The sequence below is a fragment of the Ornithorhynchus anatinus genome, chromosome 7, assembly GCF_004115215.2.
Source record: "Ornithorhynchus anatinus isolate Pmale09 chromosome 7, mOrnAna1.pri.v4, whole genome shotgun sequence".
In the NCBI taxonomy this organism is placed as follows: domain Eukaryota; kingdom Metazoa; phylum Chordata; class Mammalia; order Monotremata; family Ornithorhynchidae; genus Ornithorhynchus; species Ornithorhynchus anatinus.
Genome location: NC_041734.1, coordinates 13,957,997 through 13,975,008, shown reverse-complemented (window position 1 = coordinate 13,975,008; position 17,012 = coordinate 13,957,997). Strand labels below are relative to the sequence as shown.

The 17,012-nt window shown below is 41.2% G+C and overlaps 1 protein-coding gene across 3 annotated transcripts in view; it reads right to left on the bottom strand.

Annotated features, from left to right (window-relative positions):
* LOC100084563 (ethanolaminephosphotransferase 1-like) overlaps nucleotides 1-17,012 on the bottom strand; it is a 79,624-nt gene that overhangs the window by 11,373 nt on the left and 51,239 nt on the right. For all 3 annotated transcript variants that reach the window (XR_003760811.2, XR_003760812.2, XM_029068420.1), the window contains exon 8: nucleotides 8,766-8,874. Coding sequence is in view for 1 of the 3 variants with exons in the window: in XM_029068420.1 (XP_028924253.1) it covers nucleotides 8,766-8,874 (109 nt within the window). In the remaining 2 variants the exon portion in view is untranslated. The remainder of the gene's footprint in view (nucleotides 1-8,765; nucleotides 8,875-17,012) is intronic.

Genomic DNA, 17,012 nt, shown 5'->3' with positions numbered 1-17,012 from the left:
TTAAGTCCAGCAAACAGAATAATGAATGGCTCTTTCCAAAGCTGATAATACTACTGAATATTAATGGCCAGTGGATTCCTGGGTAATATAGTAAACATGACAAAAATCAGAAACAGAGACCATGTATCACCATTACAAGGTGGTGTCTATCCAAGATGTGAAAGTTTGTTCTTATGCTAACTGGTTCCTCTAAATGATGACTATACTGAATTTTCTCAACTGCAAAATTAAAGGGAAAAAAAAGAAAATGTGGAATGCAGTAAATCTGGAGATTTACAATTAAATCTGGAGATTTACAATTAAATCTGGAGGGCTTGAGAACTGCTCAGAGTAGAGAGGATCACTGCTGTGGGTTTAACATTTTAATTTTAAAAAGTTGGAGGGCCGTAGGTTTGCGAATTCCCATGTCTACCCTGAAACTGGGTGAAAGGCATCCAGATTTAAATTGATTTACAAGGATTTCAACTTCATCTGAAAAAAATCCATATATTTTTGGGTAAGCTGGACAGATGGACTTGAATTAACCTGCCAAAGAGTATAATGCCAAGAGTAGTCAGATTTTCATCCCGCTAGACTGTAAATTCACTGTGGGCAAGGGATGCGTCTACCAACTCTGTTATATTGTACTCTCCCAAGAGGTTAGTTCAGTTTTCTGCACAGTAAGTGCAAAAAAAGAAATACGATTGATCAGTTGATTTTATTGGGATCCCGCCTATAAATAGAGATCATATTGAATAATCTGGCTGAGAAGTGCAGAAGGGTCCAGGTTTCATTTGATCAATAGTCTGCCTCTGAATAACTCAAGATGCTGCCTGGCCCAGGAGAAAGATAAGGACAGAGGATGAACTGTGGGTGCAGACTGAATGGTATCTAGACCGAGCACAGCCCTACTCTACCAACTGCAAGCTCCCCAAGTAATTAAGTTCCCAAAACACTCTTCAAATGACTCATTCAGCCAGCACAGTTTTCTCTGTTCATAGTAGGATTTCTCTTCTCATTTTTACTATTTTAATTGTCCCTCTGTGCCCTGCTCTCCCATGGAAAAAATCTTTCTTCCTAGAATAGCTGAAGGGCGTGCAGGCCAAAGAAACCTCCTAAGTGTTCTCCAGTCTCCTTGTGTACATTCCCAACATTACTGCTTGTTGGATTTTCTAAGTTTAATGAGCACTGCAGTTTAGCTATGTTTTCTATTAAAAAGAGGGGGAGACAGAAGTTCAATAAAACCTGAGTAAAATCTAGCCATTCAAACATCTGTGTTACATTAAAAGAGACAGAAGACAAAACACTGACTCTTGAGGTTAAATCTGAATTTCCTGCCGCAATACTGAAGAGTCTAAGCTTTTCATATTAAAAAAAAAAAGGAAACCAAGTGAGAAAGGCCAGATTTAGAAAGAGGATTCTAAAGCTACTAGATGCCAACAGCCAGCTACTTCTGAGACATTGATTTAGTTAGCAATTACACACTGGCCACAAATAACTGGCCTCCTAAATTCTGCACTAGGCCAAGCTTCCATGCCCACCCACTCAGGCTTCCTCTCCCTGCAAAGGGGGGCTCTTTTGGCCTCAATTTGGATCATAGTCTCCTCCAATAGGGACAGGATGTCTTCTCTCAAAGGTCTAATGGGCTGCTTGAACTTTCAATCGAACAATGGGTATCTACTGAGCAGTTAAAGTATTCTGAGCACCGTACTAAGTGCTTGGGAGAGCACAATAGAATTGGTAGACCTGATCGCAGCTCTCCCAGTATTTATAATCCAGTAGCTCTTGGAAGGTAGAAGATGAGAAATTCCATTAATAATTGTGGTATTCATTAAGTGTTTTCTGTGTGCCAGGCACTGTACTAAGCAGTGGTGTAGCTATGCTTCCAGGCCAGTTCCTCTGTCACCTATGTGAAGAGCTTTGGAATCCTGGAGCTCCAAGCTGGGTGAAACACCTGAATCTTTACATTTTCCCCCTGCCGCCTCTAGACTGTAAGCTCGTTGTGGGCATCTTGTATTGTCCCAAGTGCTTAGTATTCATTCATTCAATAGTATTTATTGAGCGCTTACTATGTGCAGAGCACTGTACTAAGCGCTTGGAATGATCAAGTCGGCAACAGATAGAGACAGTCCCTGCCGTTTGACGGGCTTACAGTCTAATCGGGGGAGATGGACAGACAAGAACAATGGCAATAAATAGAGTCAAGGGGAAGAACATAGTGCTCTGCACAGAGTAAGCACTCAATAAATATGACTGAATGAATGTATTCTGCTATTATTCAACAGTTCTGAAATCCCAACTCCCTCAGGAAGCCTTCCCTGAATAATGGGCACAGAAATGGAGTTCTCTCCACCAAGCTCCTACAAATATTTTCACATAATTCTACTAAATTCCCTTGAACCAAAATGCATACAAGCATACATAATTTAAATAGGCATCAACTGTGTACAGAGCATTGGACTGTTTGGTAGGGTACAAGAGAATTAGGAGACTTGATCTCTCTGGCCTTAAAGAATTTAGATATCTTTACATTTGTCAGCCACTCTAAATCTCTCTCGCCACTTCACTGTTTACTAGGGTAAACTCATAGAGGGGAGGGTTTAGGGTTCTTGTTTCTGGTTTGAACAGTGCTTTGTATAACTTTCTATACAAATAGGCATTTAAGAAATGCTAGTGATAAGAGTTATATTTGTAAAACATTCAACTGGACTGCCATTTGAAAGCATTCTCTACAGACCACAGCAGATTAGGAATCCAAAGACCCAGATTTAATTGTTTTACCAGTAATTCTTTCTGGACAAACCAGACTTCCTAGTTGACAGAGTTTCTCCACTTTCAAGCCCCTCCTAAAATCCCAATTCCTGCAACAAACTTTCCCTGACTATAAATATCCTCATTTTTATTGATCCATCGGTTGACTTGCACTTATGCTTTTATTTATATCCATCCTCAGAACTGTGTATGTTTATATGTGTATTTTTGATATTTTTGCTTGTCTCCCTCAGTAGGGTATAAGTTCCTGTGGAAAGGGAACCTAGTTTATACTTCTGCTGTACTTCCAAATCACTTCCTACACTTCAGTGTGCCCAGAGGACCCTCAAAAAATACTGTAACCACTACTACCCAACTTCTCTATATTTAACTTTTTAAAGGAACTCCCACTTCTGAACAAAGGAATTTTTATGTTTATTTTTCCCAACTACTTAGTGGTTGAGAAAATAAAGTCTTATGAAAATGTAATCAAGGTTTAGGCTAGCCATAAGTTGCAAAATAAATATTCTGTTATATAAAATTTAAATACAGTTATCAGTTGTAAAAGCTACTTCTAACATGTATTTTTTAACCATTTATGCTTCTCGCTGACCATAAAAGAAGACTAGAAAGCTTGGATTTTGTTTCCGGATCATAGGTGCTAGAATATTCTAGTATGGGGTGCCCAAGCATCATGAACTTAAGTGCCACAAATCAAAAACAGAAAATGTCTGAGGATTGTAGTTTAAAAACAGGGAGCAGGTGGGTAGTGGAAAGTGGCAGAAAGCAGGTCCTCTGGCGGTCAGGAGATTGGAGGAAGGGAGAAGGGCAAAGTGGTGGTAGTGGGTGAGGGAGGCCGGGCTGGAGGAGGGTCCTGGTGCTCCCCTTTTCCCAGGCCCAAGAGGGCAGGCAGGGGGAGGGGGAGCACACCACTGAAAGGGCTGAAGTAGCGGCACAATGCGGCCCGTGGCGTAGAGAAAACAGTGAACCATGAGCTGCCCAGCTTGGGAAGAAAAGCTGCCTGAGGTTCATGAGCTTCAGTTTAGCCACCCCTTTTCTAGTACTTATCTACGTGTTACGATATACTGGCATCACTAAAGCAGCAGCAGTAGGAGGAGGAGTTAGTAGCAGCAGCGTTTACCAAGTATCCTCTTGGTACGCCACACTACACCAGATACTTAACAGAAAGATTTAATAATGTGGAATTGAAGCTCATCAAAGTAAAGCTAGTTATTCCTTAAGTGGTTCCCCAACTTAAGGAACTGGGGATTCATTATACACTGCCTCATTTTAGAAAGTGGAATTTCTGACTTACCTGTCATAAACTAGAGATTACCTCAATAACAAATACAAATGAAATCCTCCTCCCTCTAGCTAAGACTGTGAGTTCTAGATGTGGCGGGGTCTGTCTCTGACCTGATAAACTTGCATCTGTTCTGGCACTTAGGACAGTCTTGACACATAGTGAGCTCTTAAAAAATACCATTAAAAATGTAATTGTTGTAATTTGTAGACTGTAATAACAATGCCAGTTCAACCTAAGTCACAAAAATAGAATTAATATTTTGAATCGAAAACATACCTTGTTTTCAAAGATTCTGGAGTCCTGTAAAAGCCTGGAACATAATCTGTTTAGTGCAACTATCCCCTACTCTTTGGGAACGGTTAGGTTCACTTCACTCCTCTGGGCCTCACTTCCCTCATCTGTAAAATGGGGATTATGACTGTGAGCCCTACGTGAATTAGGGACTGTATCCAACCTATCTTGTATCTACTCCAGGGCTTAGAACAGTGCATGGCACATGGTAAGTACTTAACAAGTGCTTGGCACATAGTAAGCGCTTAACAAGTACCATAAAAAACCAAACAACAACAACAACAAATTCCCTCATCATCATCAAAAGGTGTCAATACTTTCCAGCCACTAATGGTACCCTCTCTCTTCTGCTTTCTTTTATGGTAAAATGGAGATGACAACTTCCACCTCCTCTATACTTCACAAAAGTATTCCTGTACACAAAGAGTTAATATCCCACAAAGTGCCTAACCTATAGTTAAGGAGTAGTGCTCTCACTCTCTGGCAGCTAACCCAATAATTTGTTATCTTTTCCAACGCCTTCGTGAAGAATGTAGAAGGCAAGTATCCTCAGTTTCATGACAAATCATCGCTGTAGTTATAGCGATCCCTGGAATGCTAACCCAGGCAGTGGACAAAGTTAGGGTGGGGACTCCGACCTTCAGAGACTGGTATGCTCCAGTGGGGTCTGGATACACATGAGGAGAAACCAGAAGAAGTGCAGACTTGTGGAAGAGTGGTTCTGGAGCACAAAAGCACTTCACCCTTCCTGAACCTACAAACCTGTTGTGGGCAGGGAATGTCTACACTACTCTCTCAAGTGCTTAATATAGTGTACTGCATATAGTAAGTGCACAAAACAACGTTTGACACATAGAAAGTGCTTAACAAATGCCATAAAAAAATGATTGAATCAACCCTAAACAGCCCATGACCCAACCCCAACTCCTCCTGCTTGCATGGGGTTGACATTTTGTGAGTTCTTTTTTTCCAGTGGGCAATGTCTATTTTCAATGATGAAACAATGGAATGAAAAAGGAGGGAAGGTTGCCTTATCCCTCATATGTTATTATTATTACCATTATTATTACACTTGTTAAGCACTCACTACATGTCAAACATTGCCCTATGCACTGAGGTAGATACAAGTTAATCAGGTCAGACACAGTCCCTGTCCCTCATGGGATTCATTGTCTCAGCAGGAAGAGGACAATTATTTAATCCCCATTTTACAGATGAGGAAACTGAGGCACTGAGAAGTTTAGTGACCTGCCCAAAGTCACAGAGCAGGCAAATGGCAGAGCTGGGATTAGATCCCAGGTTCTCTAGACCACGCTGCTGCTCCTCTTCAGGGCTGCAGAAAATACAAGAGGGATGACTGGTATGACTCTGCAGCCTGTCCCTCAATTCATCTGGGATTAGGACTAAAAGAGCCTGGGTGGGATCAGCCCAACCCTCCTAACCCTAAAACAAGATTTCAAGGTGGGGGACTGGGAAAAGGGTTAAAATCATAAGGGAAGAATGCTCACAAATGACTTTGCTTTCATTTCTTGCAGAAAAATAGCATGAGTCTATCAGAACTAAAAAGCTACTTACTTTCCACCAAAGCAGATTTGGCACAAACCAAATGAAAAGTGGCAACCTAATACTAAAATGCTACACACCCCGTGGGTGTTCAATAAATGCTTGTGGCTGAGTGATTTTTGGTAACAGAAAAGTAAGCACTTAGAAGCAGCAAATTAAAGCCTTCTATCACACACTCTAGAAAAATGTGGCACATGGCATTTGAGCGTGATGTTTCTCCAAAACCATTTTTAGCCTTTCTCCAAGTAGGAAAGCAAACCTTTAGGTTCAAAAGGCAAAGCAACAGACTGCAACCCAGCCCCATTTCTGCATTGAGCCAGTACCACTCCCTACATTTCATTTCTGTTCCCTTTCTCCTCTCTCTTTTTCTGTCACCCTCTCCCTTACCGCCGCTTCAGTCGATCACTCTAAAACCTTCTTCAACTGCAGAGCTGAAAATTGTTACCGAGGCCAGCGTGACTGTTTTAGAGCTTCCCTGAGAAACGAGAATGAAGTGTGGGAATAGTGCTCATAACTCGGTCCTTAACTTATCATACTAGCTAAGCTTTTTGGATGGAGCCTGAACCACTGTCTACTAGGAATGAGATAAGCAACTCACGTCATGCAAATCACCAAAGAGTAGGTGAGTCAGATATCAGCTTTGAACTTTGTATGTTGCTGCCCTTCAGAATACTTGGAAGACACAAGCGTATCTTGCTCCCAAAACTTATCGCTTAATGTGTCTGCCAGTTACAGGGCACTGAGTGAGCATGTCAATGGGCGGCTTAACTCCGGCACTTTCGGGAGTGAGGGAAAAGCAATGCCAGCAAAGGCATCAGGGGTACTGACTGACCTAGGGCATGGCATTAGAGGCCTCAGGACTAGTCAGGCTTGGCAGGAGCTCAAGCCCTCCAGGGCTGCTAAGCAAGCAGATCCCAGGATTGAATAAATGGAGGCAATGGCCAGAAATGCCTTGGGGAGGGACCCTCTAGGAATTGTGAGGGGTAAGGGGAGAGTGAAGCAAATGAGATTGTCCAAGGATCGGGAAGAAAGGGGAGACTGGGTCCTGGGGAATGAGTCAGAGACTGCAGGAAAGCAAGGCTGAGGAGGGAAGTACAAATAGATTTTGCTAGAAAGGGGGCTGTGGAGAGGACAGTGGGGAAGTGGACACCATGATATGTGAAGATTCTATATTTTGTGGAGGGTCCTACTTTGAATAAAAGGCATGCTTGTTTACTAAGAAGCCATTAAATGACAGTGGATTACTGATCAGAATTGATTAGATGAGGTGTTGAGATGGTAAATTCTGTAACATGGCCTAATCCATATGTTCACTCAGCTTCTTCATTACTGTTTTTAATTTAAACATGCATCTGCAACAAAATGCCTGAACTTGAGAAGAGAGAGTTTCTTAGTATATTGTTCACAACAGCAAAGAATCCATTTTAAATGACTCATTGGTAATGTGCTTAAATATACCAGCTGAATTTAAGGAAGTTATCTTCATAACTTGGGTCAAAACTTCTGCTTCTGAGGGAAAGTGAAGATTTTAGCTCTAATTTTTCCATATCACTTATTACACTGATCCCATTTACCAGATCATTCTCTTCATTTAACTTGTCCCAATTAGAAATAAAGAGAATGGGCACTTTTACTTGCAAATATCAATGCTGTCATATTAAAATGGTTAGCATATGTTACTCACAAACTCAGCCTTGTTGGCCTTAACTGATCTAGAGCAAGCTTTGGTGATGAAGTTGTTTTGGGAGAGGGTGATAAGGGGCCAGAAGCCTGCTCCTGGGAACTTGCTGCTTTAACAAAACTCTCCTTCACAAATCTTCTAAATATGTTAAGGAGTGTGAGTTAAGGGCTTGTCAAGTAAAGGGAAGGTCATTACTTTCTCATTAAATGGGGGTTTTATAGTCTTTCGTGACTTTGGCTCTTTGTTGTGGTCCTCTCTGTTAGATGCATGACTATTTTTTTCCAGAAACATTAAAAAAGGCCATACATTGAAAAGATAAAATAAAATGAATGTTCTGCAGTCAAATCAGAGAGGATTGACATGTATTTCTTAATAAAAACTTCTGTGCTTCCTGGCCAATTTCACCCTGGCAGCATGGGTATTAAAATCTTGTACTTCTAACCTACTGAAAACACTCTTTTTCCAACTGCAGTGACATTTCGTGGTTCAAGGAATTCTTTAGTAGTGATGCCCCTATGTAAAAATAAAAAAAACAATTGCCTGCCTAATAAAAAACAGTGATGCTCCATTTTATTGAGGGTCTCAAGAACATTTTACAACTTGTGTTCTTATGGAGTTTGCAAAAAGCTTGGAATAGATGCCTTTTTGTAAAGGGGGGAGGGAAACCAAGACACTTCTTAAATATCGAGAAAAATCAAATTTGGTAGTACCATATACGGGAGGGCAGTGGAACCGGTCAAGGACTTTCCAGCTCCAATCTCTGGAGACTAGCCCAGTCTAGGAACAGCAAAAATGAAGACAACCCAAACCTCTCTTTATTCTTGAAAACCATTAGTAAGTCTCTTTTCATCCTTCTCTTCCTCAGATTGAACTGATTATTTATAGTTACTTCAGTGCTTAGTACAGTTCTCATAAACGCTTAATTAGTATTATTATCTTCCATCAGTCAGACTAAATAATCCCAGGTCCTGAAGTCTTTCCTCATGAGTCAGGTATATCAGATAAAGACAGTTACAAAAACAATTTTCAGGTCAATCACATCACGATCAACCTTTAACTATTCTAAAATCCCTATCATCACCATCTTAAAAATCAACTCTTAAATGAAAATCCTAGTCAAAAACAATCTTCAGAACAGTACAAAAATACATGGTGAAAAAAATAGAACACATTTTAGCCATTCAGAGAACTCACCTATAATCAAGGTCATTAGTACAGCTGTGATGTAATAACCGAACACCAAAGGCCTATACCATATTTCAACACCAACTGAAGCAGTCAGCACATATGCTGCTACTAGTGCCTGTAGAAAAGAAGTAAAATTGATTTTTTTTTTGGTCATTACTAAACAAAGCCTTATAACTAGATCAATCATTATCCCAACATTCCTGAATTTGAGAAATTGAGAAAAATGTTGTCACTATTCTCACTGATGCCCTTTTATTTTGCATATACATCTCAACTTTGAATGTTCTGGTTTCCAGTATTAGCAGAAATACTGATTGAAGACTCCTGAAATCCAACTTCAAAAACAGAGAATTGGATGAGATTTGCTTGGAAGAATGTGGAGCATACTGGTATGGCTGGGTGAGGTAGAAGCAGTGCCTATAATGATGCTAGGCTCTATGGGGGAGGGCGAAAACCACAAACCAAAGGACAACACTGATGCACACACAGTGCACAGGTGGATTTTGGGCCCTCATTCATCTTTTCATTCACCCTTGGAAAATGCATACATACTGAGCACCATTACTAGAACCAAATCTTCAAATTCAACAGATTATAAGTATCCTAAACTCTGCCAGGTTGCACTTGTCTTCTCTATGGGTTTGGCTAGAACACAAGGGCAGCTTTAAGGAATGTTCTTCTGACAACACACATCTGTCTGAATCCAGCTCAGTGCTGTGTCTTAATAAACTCGGACCTCCCCCAACAAGTCTTCCCAAATTAACTCCCAATACCCAAAGTCACACAAACCCACTTCTAAAACTTTAAACATGCATTTATATCCTCCCCCAGGACTTAAATATACAGTCGGATCTCATGTTTTTATTTTAAATTTTCAGTCATCGTGGTATTTCTTACGCCCTTGCTATGTGCTAAGCACTGTGCTAAATTCTGGGGTAGATTAGGTAATCAGAATTTAAGAGGGAAAGCAAACAGGTACTGAATCTCCATTTAACAGATAAGGAAACTGAGGCACACAGAGAAGTTAATTGATGTGTCTGTCATAGAGCAGGCCATCTTGTAAATGGGAATGTACTGTGAACCACCATACTATGGGACATGATTTCCCTTACACTTAAGTGCAATTTCTTATTCCCCTGTTGCTGACATAACGACTGATGGAACAATTGAGCCTTTCAGGCAATTAAAGTACACTGTATACTCCCTTCTACCCCTCCTACCTCATACCTTCCCTTCTGTTATTCTTTGGGACTTTTGTGTCCCTATGCACCCCAATTTCATCCCCCTCCACCACTGTGTGCTCAGCTCTTCTCATTCCTGCTACCTTATCCTCCTTCAGGTTGTGAGAGACTAGATCAGAGCCCTAACCTCCAGTTGACCCACTGCTTTGCAGCTCTCCACCTGACTCAGATCTCTAGCCCCCACGGTCCAGTCTCTGCAGATGCCATAGGTTCTGGGTCCTTGCAAGGCACCCCTGCTTAACCCCCCAGATCCTCACACAACTCCACACAACTCCAATCCCCTAATGCAGTACCTGACAATCAATCAATGGCATTTAATGAGTGCTTACTGTGGGCAGAGTACTGTTCTGAGCATTTGGAACAATACATCAGTGTTGATAAACATGCTCCTCATCCACAAGGAGTTTACAATCTATAGGTGGAGACAGACATCAAAAATAAGTTACAGATATTTATGTAAGTGCTGTTGGTTTGAGGGCTGCGTGAACATCAAGGACTTGATGGGTATAAAGCCAAATGCATAGGCAACGCAAAAGGAAGATGGAGCAGGGAAAATGAGGGCTTATTCGAGGATGGCCTCTTTAAGGAGTGACTTTAGAAAGGTCTTGAAGGTCGGGGGAGTAGTGAACTGTCATATATCAAGGGAGGAAGTTTCAGGCCAGAGGGAGGGCATGGACAAAGGGTCAGCGCTGAGAGAGAAAAGATCAAGGTTCAGTGAGCAGATTGGCGTTAAGGAGTGAAATATGTGGGCTGGGTTGCAGTAGGAAATCAGCAACGTAAGGGAGGAGGAGAACTGAGTACTTCCCCAATCCTCCATTCCGGGAGCCCTGAGGAGTATTAAGACTATTCATTAGGAGCAGTGAGGTTCTGATACTATTGTTTTTTCTGAATTTACACCATTACTCTTCACCAACATATCTGTCCTCTCCCCTTGTAGACTGTGAGCTCCCTATAACCACAGTGGTGCCTGAATCAATTTCCTACCATTATAGTGCCTGACAAATTGAAAGCACTCAATGTCTTTACTACTATTTATGATACAGTGGGTCCAGAAGCATCAGGACTGGGAAAAATATATTCCAAGAGGAAAGAAATTCAGTGAGGAAGGTCTCTGGAAGAGATAAAGCAGGTGATGCCTAAGGAGAACTGGTCACTGGTTGAAACTGGAGTGGACAAAACTCTCCTGTCCTTCCTGCTTCAATGTTTATCCACTGACTACTCTCCCCTCAATCTCAATTTTGCCAGGGAAGCTCCTCCCTTTGAACCTTACTTATCCTGCAATAATGGCATTGAGAGGTTGCTGTTTAGGCTGATCCTTGATGGCTGCACAATTCTGTTCCTTTCCTCTCGCCAAGTATGATACTATCTAGAGATTTAAAATGGAGCTGAACCTAACAAGGAAGCTTGTAATTTAAAACTGCCCTGAAAGGTTTCTGCAAATACATGAAACTATTTATGATCTCAAAACAGAACTAAATGCAGAGTTAACAGTTCGGTGAACATTTTGATACACATGGAGTGTTTATGAAACAAGACACGATTGATACCTAAGAGGTGAAGTGGAAATGAGATCTAAATGAGGATCGAGTGGAATAAACAAGCACCGCTGCCAAATAGCTGAGTACTTTTTCTTCATAAAATTGTTGTAGAAAACTTTTCCAGAGGGCTACTGAAAAAGAGCCAAAATGATGTAGTCTGCCATACGTTTTTCCAAATTTCTCCTGATAGTTGGCCTCAAATTGGCAACGATACTGAGAGGATAAAAGCAGAAGCATATACATAAATCAAAAATACTTAATAAAAGGCAGGATTTTTTTCCCTCCACTTTCATCATGCTTTCAGCAAGGATAAGTAACCAAAAGGACCCTGTTTGTGAAGCCACATCACTCTGATCTGGTTGGCAGGGTCCAAAATTAAACTGCCTAGTATAAATTCCAAGGTAATTTTCATATTACTGTCAATTGTCTACAGTGCAGTTATAAAAGATCCAGTCACAATTCATTCTGGGGCACAGTACTGCCGGATGGCTTGGTGGGTAACACAATGTGCCGCTTCATGGGAGTCTTATGACCTACACACTCTCACGCCTTTGGGCAGAGAAAGGGTAGCTACATTGCCGGGCCCAGGGTGGGAGGGGAAAGGAGCAGGGGGTTGTCAAATGACTGAAAGTCTGTTCTTCTGTTGTTCAGAAGGGGAATAATCTGATGAAAACTGGTGTGGGGCAATGAAGAAGTCAATCTACCATTCTTTGAGCCTTCACACAATATATAGTACTGCAGAGGGTGATTCCAGTGCACTCAGAATATTCCCAGTTACCAGTGACTAGATGATCATTTTGGTGGGGTGACCAGAAGATTGAATTAGATTCAGAGGGAAAGGGGGAGTCTTAGACTGGGCAATGGGGACACTGGAAGGAGTGGAATTCATTCATTCAATCATATTTATTCAGTGCTTACTCTGTGCAGAGCACTGTAGTAAGCACTAATGACACAACCGAAGCAGGAGAAATGGAACTAACTAGTGTTAGTTCTAGTATTTGGGATATTCTGAAATCGATTGGAGATTTTGGTAGACTGGGCATATCAGTGTCCATACACAGCAAGTGTTCAATCAATCCATGGTACTTATTGAGTGCTTACGGTGCAGAGCACTGTGCTAAGTGCTTGGGAGACTACAATATAATGGAGTTGAGAGAAATGTTTCCTGCCCACAAGGAATATGTATATATTCCTACTTATTTATATTAATGTCTCCCTCTCCCCCTCTAGACTTAGGCTAATTACGGGCAGGGAATTTATTTGCAAATTCTGTTGTATTGTGCTCTCCCAAGTGCTTAGTACAGTGATCTGCACATAGTAAGCTCCCAATAAATACCAGTGATTTATTGACTGAAGGAGCTCACAGGCTAGAGAGGAAGACGGGCAGTTATATAAACAAATTAGGGATATAGACTTAAGTGCTTGGGCTGAAGGTGGGGTGAATATCAAGAGTCTAAAGGGTACAGATCCGGGTGCATAAGTGACAGAGAAGGAAGAGGGAGTAGGGAAAGGGAGGGCTTAATTGGAGGCCTCTAAGCATCATAGCAAAGATTATGTCACACCTCACCCCTAACTTCTAAAAAGGGAGGGGGAGGATGTCTGAAGTGCCAGGAGCAAGCAAAAAGCCATTCAGAGCTAGATGAGAGAGCAATCAGATGACAGAAGAAAAGGAGTCTCCATGAGCCCACTACAGCCAGATGCAGCCGCCACAGGCACCAGCCCACTGGGATTTTTCTGACACCTTGATGGACTAGTCTGATCTTGACAGAATATTAATTTACAGTCCCAAGGGCATGGATTTTTTTTTTAAATCTTTAGCTCAAGCTTGCCTGACCCCTTGCATGCCTCTGGTTTAATCTTCCCTTACAATTACTGTAACATCTGGACCTCTCCTTTGATCAAAAGCTATCTCTCCTGCTAGGGTTAAAACCACCATTCAATCTAATTAAAGAGAAAAGTAAACTGCACAATTCCCACTGGGACACTGGAAATTTCTGTTCCTCTCAACAGGAGACTGAGATTGTTTAAGATGCAGAATACACATTCTGGCTAATGGACAATTATGAAGCAGAGGCATTGTGTGAGGGTTCCATTCTTAGGTACAGAAAGAATGAAGAGGTTACTTTCTGAAAAAGCCTCTGGGTGAAGGAGTTGGGTGATTTTAAGGCTCCATTCATAAAAGCAAAGCATGACTACACAGATTTCTCTGTATCCTTTACTGCGGAGAAAAAGCCAAGTCCATCCTGTTCCACTTTGTGGAAAAACTTTCACTGTTCTGTCCACAGAAAACTGCAAAAATCCATTCCCCTGGAAGCTAGGCAAACCCTGTTCAGCAAACAAGTAAGGAAGAGGTTCCTCCCTCTGCAACAGTGTTTCTTTTGATAGAAAGTCGGGGCATGGAACGGGTCTACCAACTTTGTTGTATTGTGCCCTCACAAGCGCTTAGCACAGTACCCTGCACGCAGTAAGCACTCAATAAGTACCACTGATCAATATCATTAATCATAAGACGATATCTCACACACTAGACTGTGAGTCACATGCAGCACAGACACTGTGTCTGATCTAATTATCTGGTATCTACACCAGCACTTAGCACAGTGTTTTGCATATAGTAAGCATACACCTGCCATTTTTTTAAAAAAAAGCTATTTGAGAGGATGGCAAATTTACAATGCAGTTGTAACCAAGTCCTTCCAAAATTGTAGGGCTCCACCCCGAATGTGGAGAGAGAACTTTTGTTTCAGCCACACTACACAGGCTGCATTTTATATTTGCTTCAGGTGCTTTTTATCCAGTTCCGGATGTTTGCTGCAGACTGCCTATCCTGGGAATCATTCAATTTCAGAAATTATCTTATCTAATTTCTGCTGCTCCTTTGAAAATGATTTATAGGAATCTAATAAGCAATATTTTTTCTTTCCTTTAAAATGAAGTTTTTCAAATGAAAAACAATCAGAATGAAGGTCTAACATTTGGAAAGGGGAAACAAATGAACCCTGGAGTCTGCAGAAGGCTCATCTTTTCATTTCCTATTTCTTACTTTTCTGGTACTCCCAGAGCAATTCAGGTAAAAAAATCAATACAATATTTATTCTTAGAGGAGTAGCAACATAGCTGACTCGGGTCCCTAAAGCATGGTTTGATTTACTGAAGCAGTTTCTGCAAACACCTGAGTAGTCCTTTGAGAACTCACGCATCCTAGTGAAACCATTTGTTTGGGACTTCTGAATGGGTTGGATTAAGATGATTTTGTAGAATTTTTACTGGAAGCAAAATTCCTGCAACTGCATTTTTCATTAAGGTTTTCATCCTTCTAGATTCCACCTAAAGGCAGTTTCTATTCTGAAAAAATAAGCTTACCTCCCCAAATCCTGGTGGCTAAAGTTAAGGTGTTGCTTTTCTACATGGTTCTACTCAATAGAGGACTGTGCTGAATCTCTTTAATTCTTTATTTAGGCTTTCGGAAATGCATTATCTTCATTGCTGCAAACTGACCACATGGTGGAGTTTGCACTGTCATGAAGGCAGAGAGGCACTGGGGGAAGGTTACAAGGAGAAAGTGTTTCTAAAATGATTTTCTTCAGCCTTTACTGCTCTGCTGGATTTACCTATGGCTTTGCTGGCAACTCCAATTACGTAGCCTCTCCAGACCCCATTCTTCTTCCCTCCTTCAGGGTCCTGGTATACAACCTGACCCTGGTTTTCTTCCTCTGAGGTCAGTGCCTTAAACCACAGTCATCTGACTCTACAATTCTTCCAGTTCTTTCAAGCAATTATGAAATGTCTACATTTTATGTGTAATCAATTAATACATGCAAACTCACATTTCTGAACAAGGAGGAATGCAGAAAGAGCATTTAAGCAGCATCTTATCTCTTGTTAATGAATAGAGAGAATAAATAATTTTTTTAAATGTTAATATATTCAGCAGCAGTCTGACCCTTGTCATCAACCACACTTCAGAAGAGTAGCACCCATTTTTCCAGGACTGTACTTTTGAGCAAATTAGAGCACCGATTATAAAACATAATTAAATTACTATTTCTGATTTTGAGTCACAGAAGACTTTGTGCATAAGTCACAAAAATGTCTTCAATTTAGTGAATAATAATAATAATAATGTTGGTATTTGTTAAGGGCTTACTATGTGCCGAGCACTGTTCTAAGCGCTGGGGTAGATACAGGGTAATCAGGTTGTCCCACGTGAGGCTCACAGTTAATCCCCATTTTTACAGATGAGGTAACTGAGGCACAGAGAAGTTAAGTGACTTGCCCACAGTCACACAGCTGACAAGTGGCAGAGCTGGGATTCGAACTCATGACCTCTGACTCCCAAGCCAGGGCTCTTTCCATTGAGCCACGCTGCTTCTCAAACATCTTTTTTGAAGTAAACCACAGTTTTAAGTCATTTTACATGACAATTCAGAGGGATATAATCAAAGATACTTTCCTAAACCTGGAATTAAATCCAATTAATCTAGGATCTTTTCTAATTTATCGGTATAGGGAGTGAACAACTTTCCCCATGGTCAGTTGCACCTTAGATATACAGTCATTATTAATGAGAATTACGGTTGGAATGGAGAAGGAATTAAGCCCCCAGTGACTATCGGCCATCATCTTATAAAGCTGGCATTTTCACGGATACAGCCAGCAAATGGATTCAGATTTCTGAGATTTCGAAGCGGTATTTGGGGCAAGAGTATCATCACCATCCAAAATTATTTATACGGGTCTTGCTTTGCTCCTTACCCTTTTCTGAGAAGGCAAAGCAGCACAGCCTGTGCGCCTGGGAGTCAGAGGACCTGGGTTCTAATCCCAGCTCTGCCAATTGCTTGCTGTGTGACCCTGGACAAGCAACTTAACTTTTCTGTGCCTCAGGTACCTCTTTTGTAAAATGGTGATTATCTTCTCTCCAAATTAGATTGTGAGCCTCATGTGGGACAGGGACTGTGTCCAGTCTGATTATCTTGTATCTATCCCAGTATTTAGAACAGTGACTGACACATAGTAAGCTCTTAAGAAATACCATGGAAAAAGGGGGGGGGCAGATTAGTTATTACAGTGAAGTTATACGAGAGATTTGGGCTCTACCCCCAGGGAATCTATAATCATGTTAAACTGCATAAACTCAAATAGTACACAGACCTTGCTGCAGAGTTTTTTGGGGGGGTAAATGACCCCTAGGTTTCCTCGGTCTTAAAAGCCAGAAACCCAGCCCCTTTATATGAAAGTAGTTACCTGCCTTCCATCACAAAGCCTGGGTAAAATTGAATTGTTCCCTCTGGCAAAGAGGAACCCTGTTACAAATCCAAACTCTCTTTATGAGGCCAATCCTCCTCTCCTAGGCAATCCTCACTTCTGCCACAGAGTCTGGAATGATGAAGTTTAGGAAATAGCTGTGAAATTATATAACAATATGCAGCTGTGTTCTGAGACTGCACGGATTTCAGAGTATCTCACTTTACAAG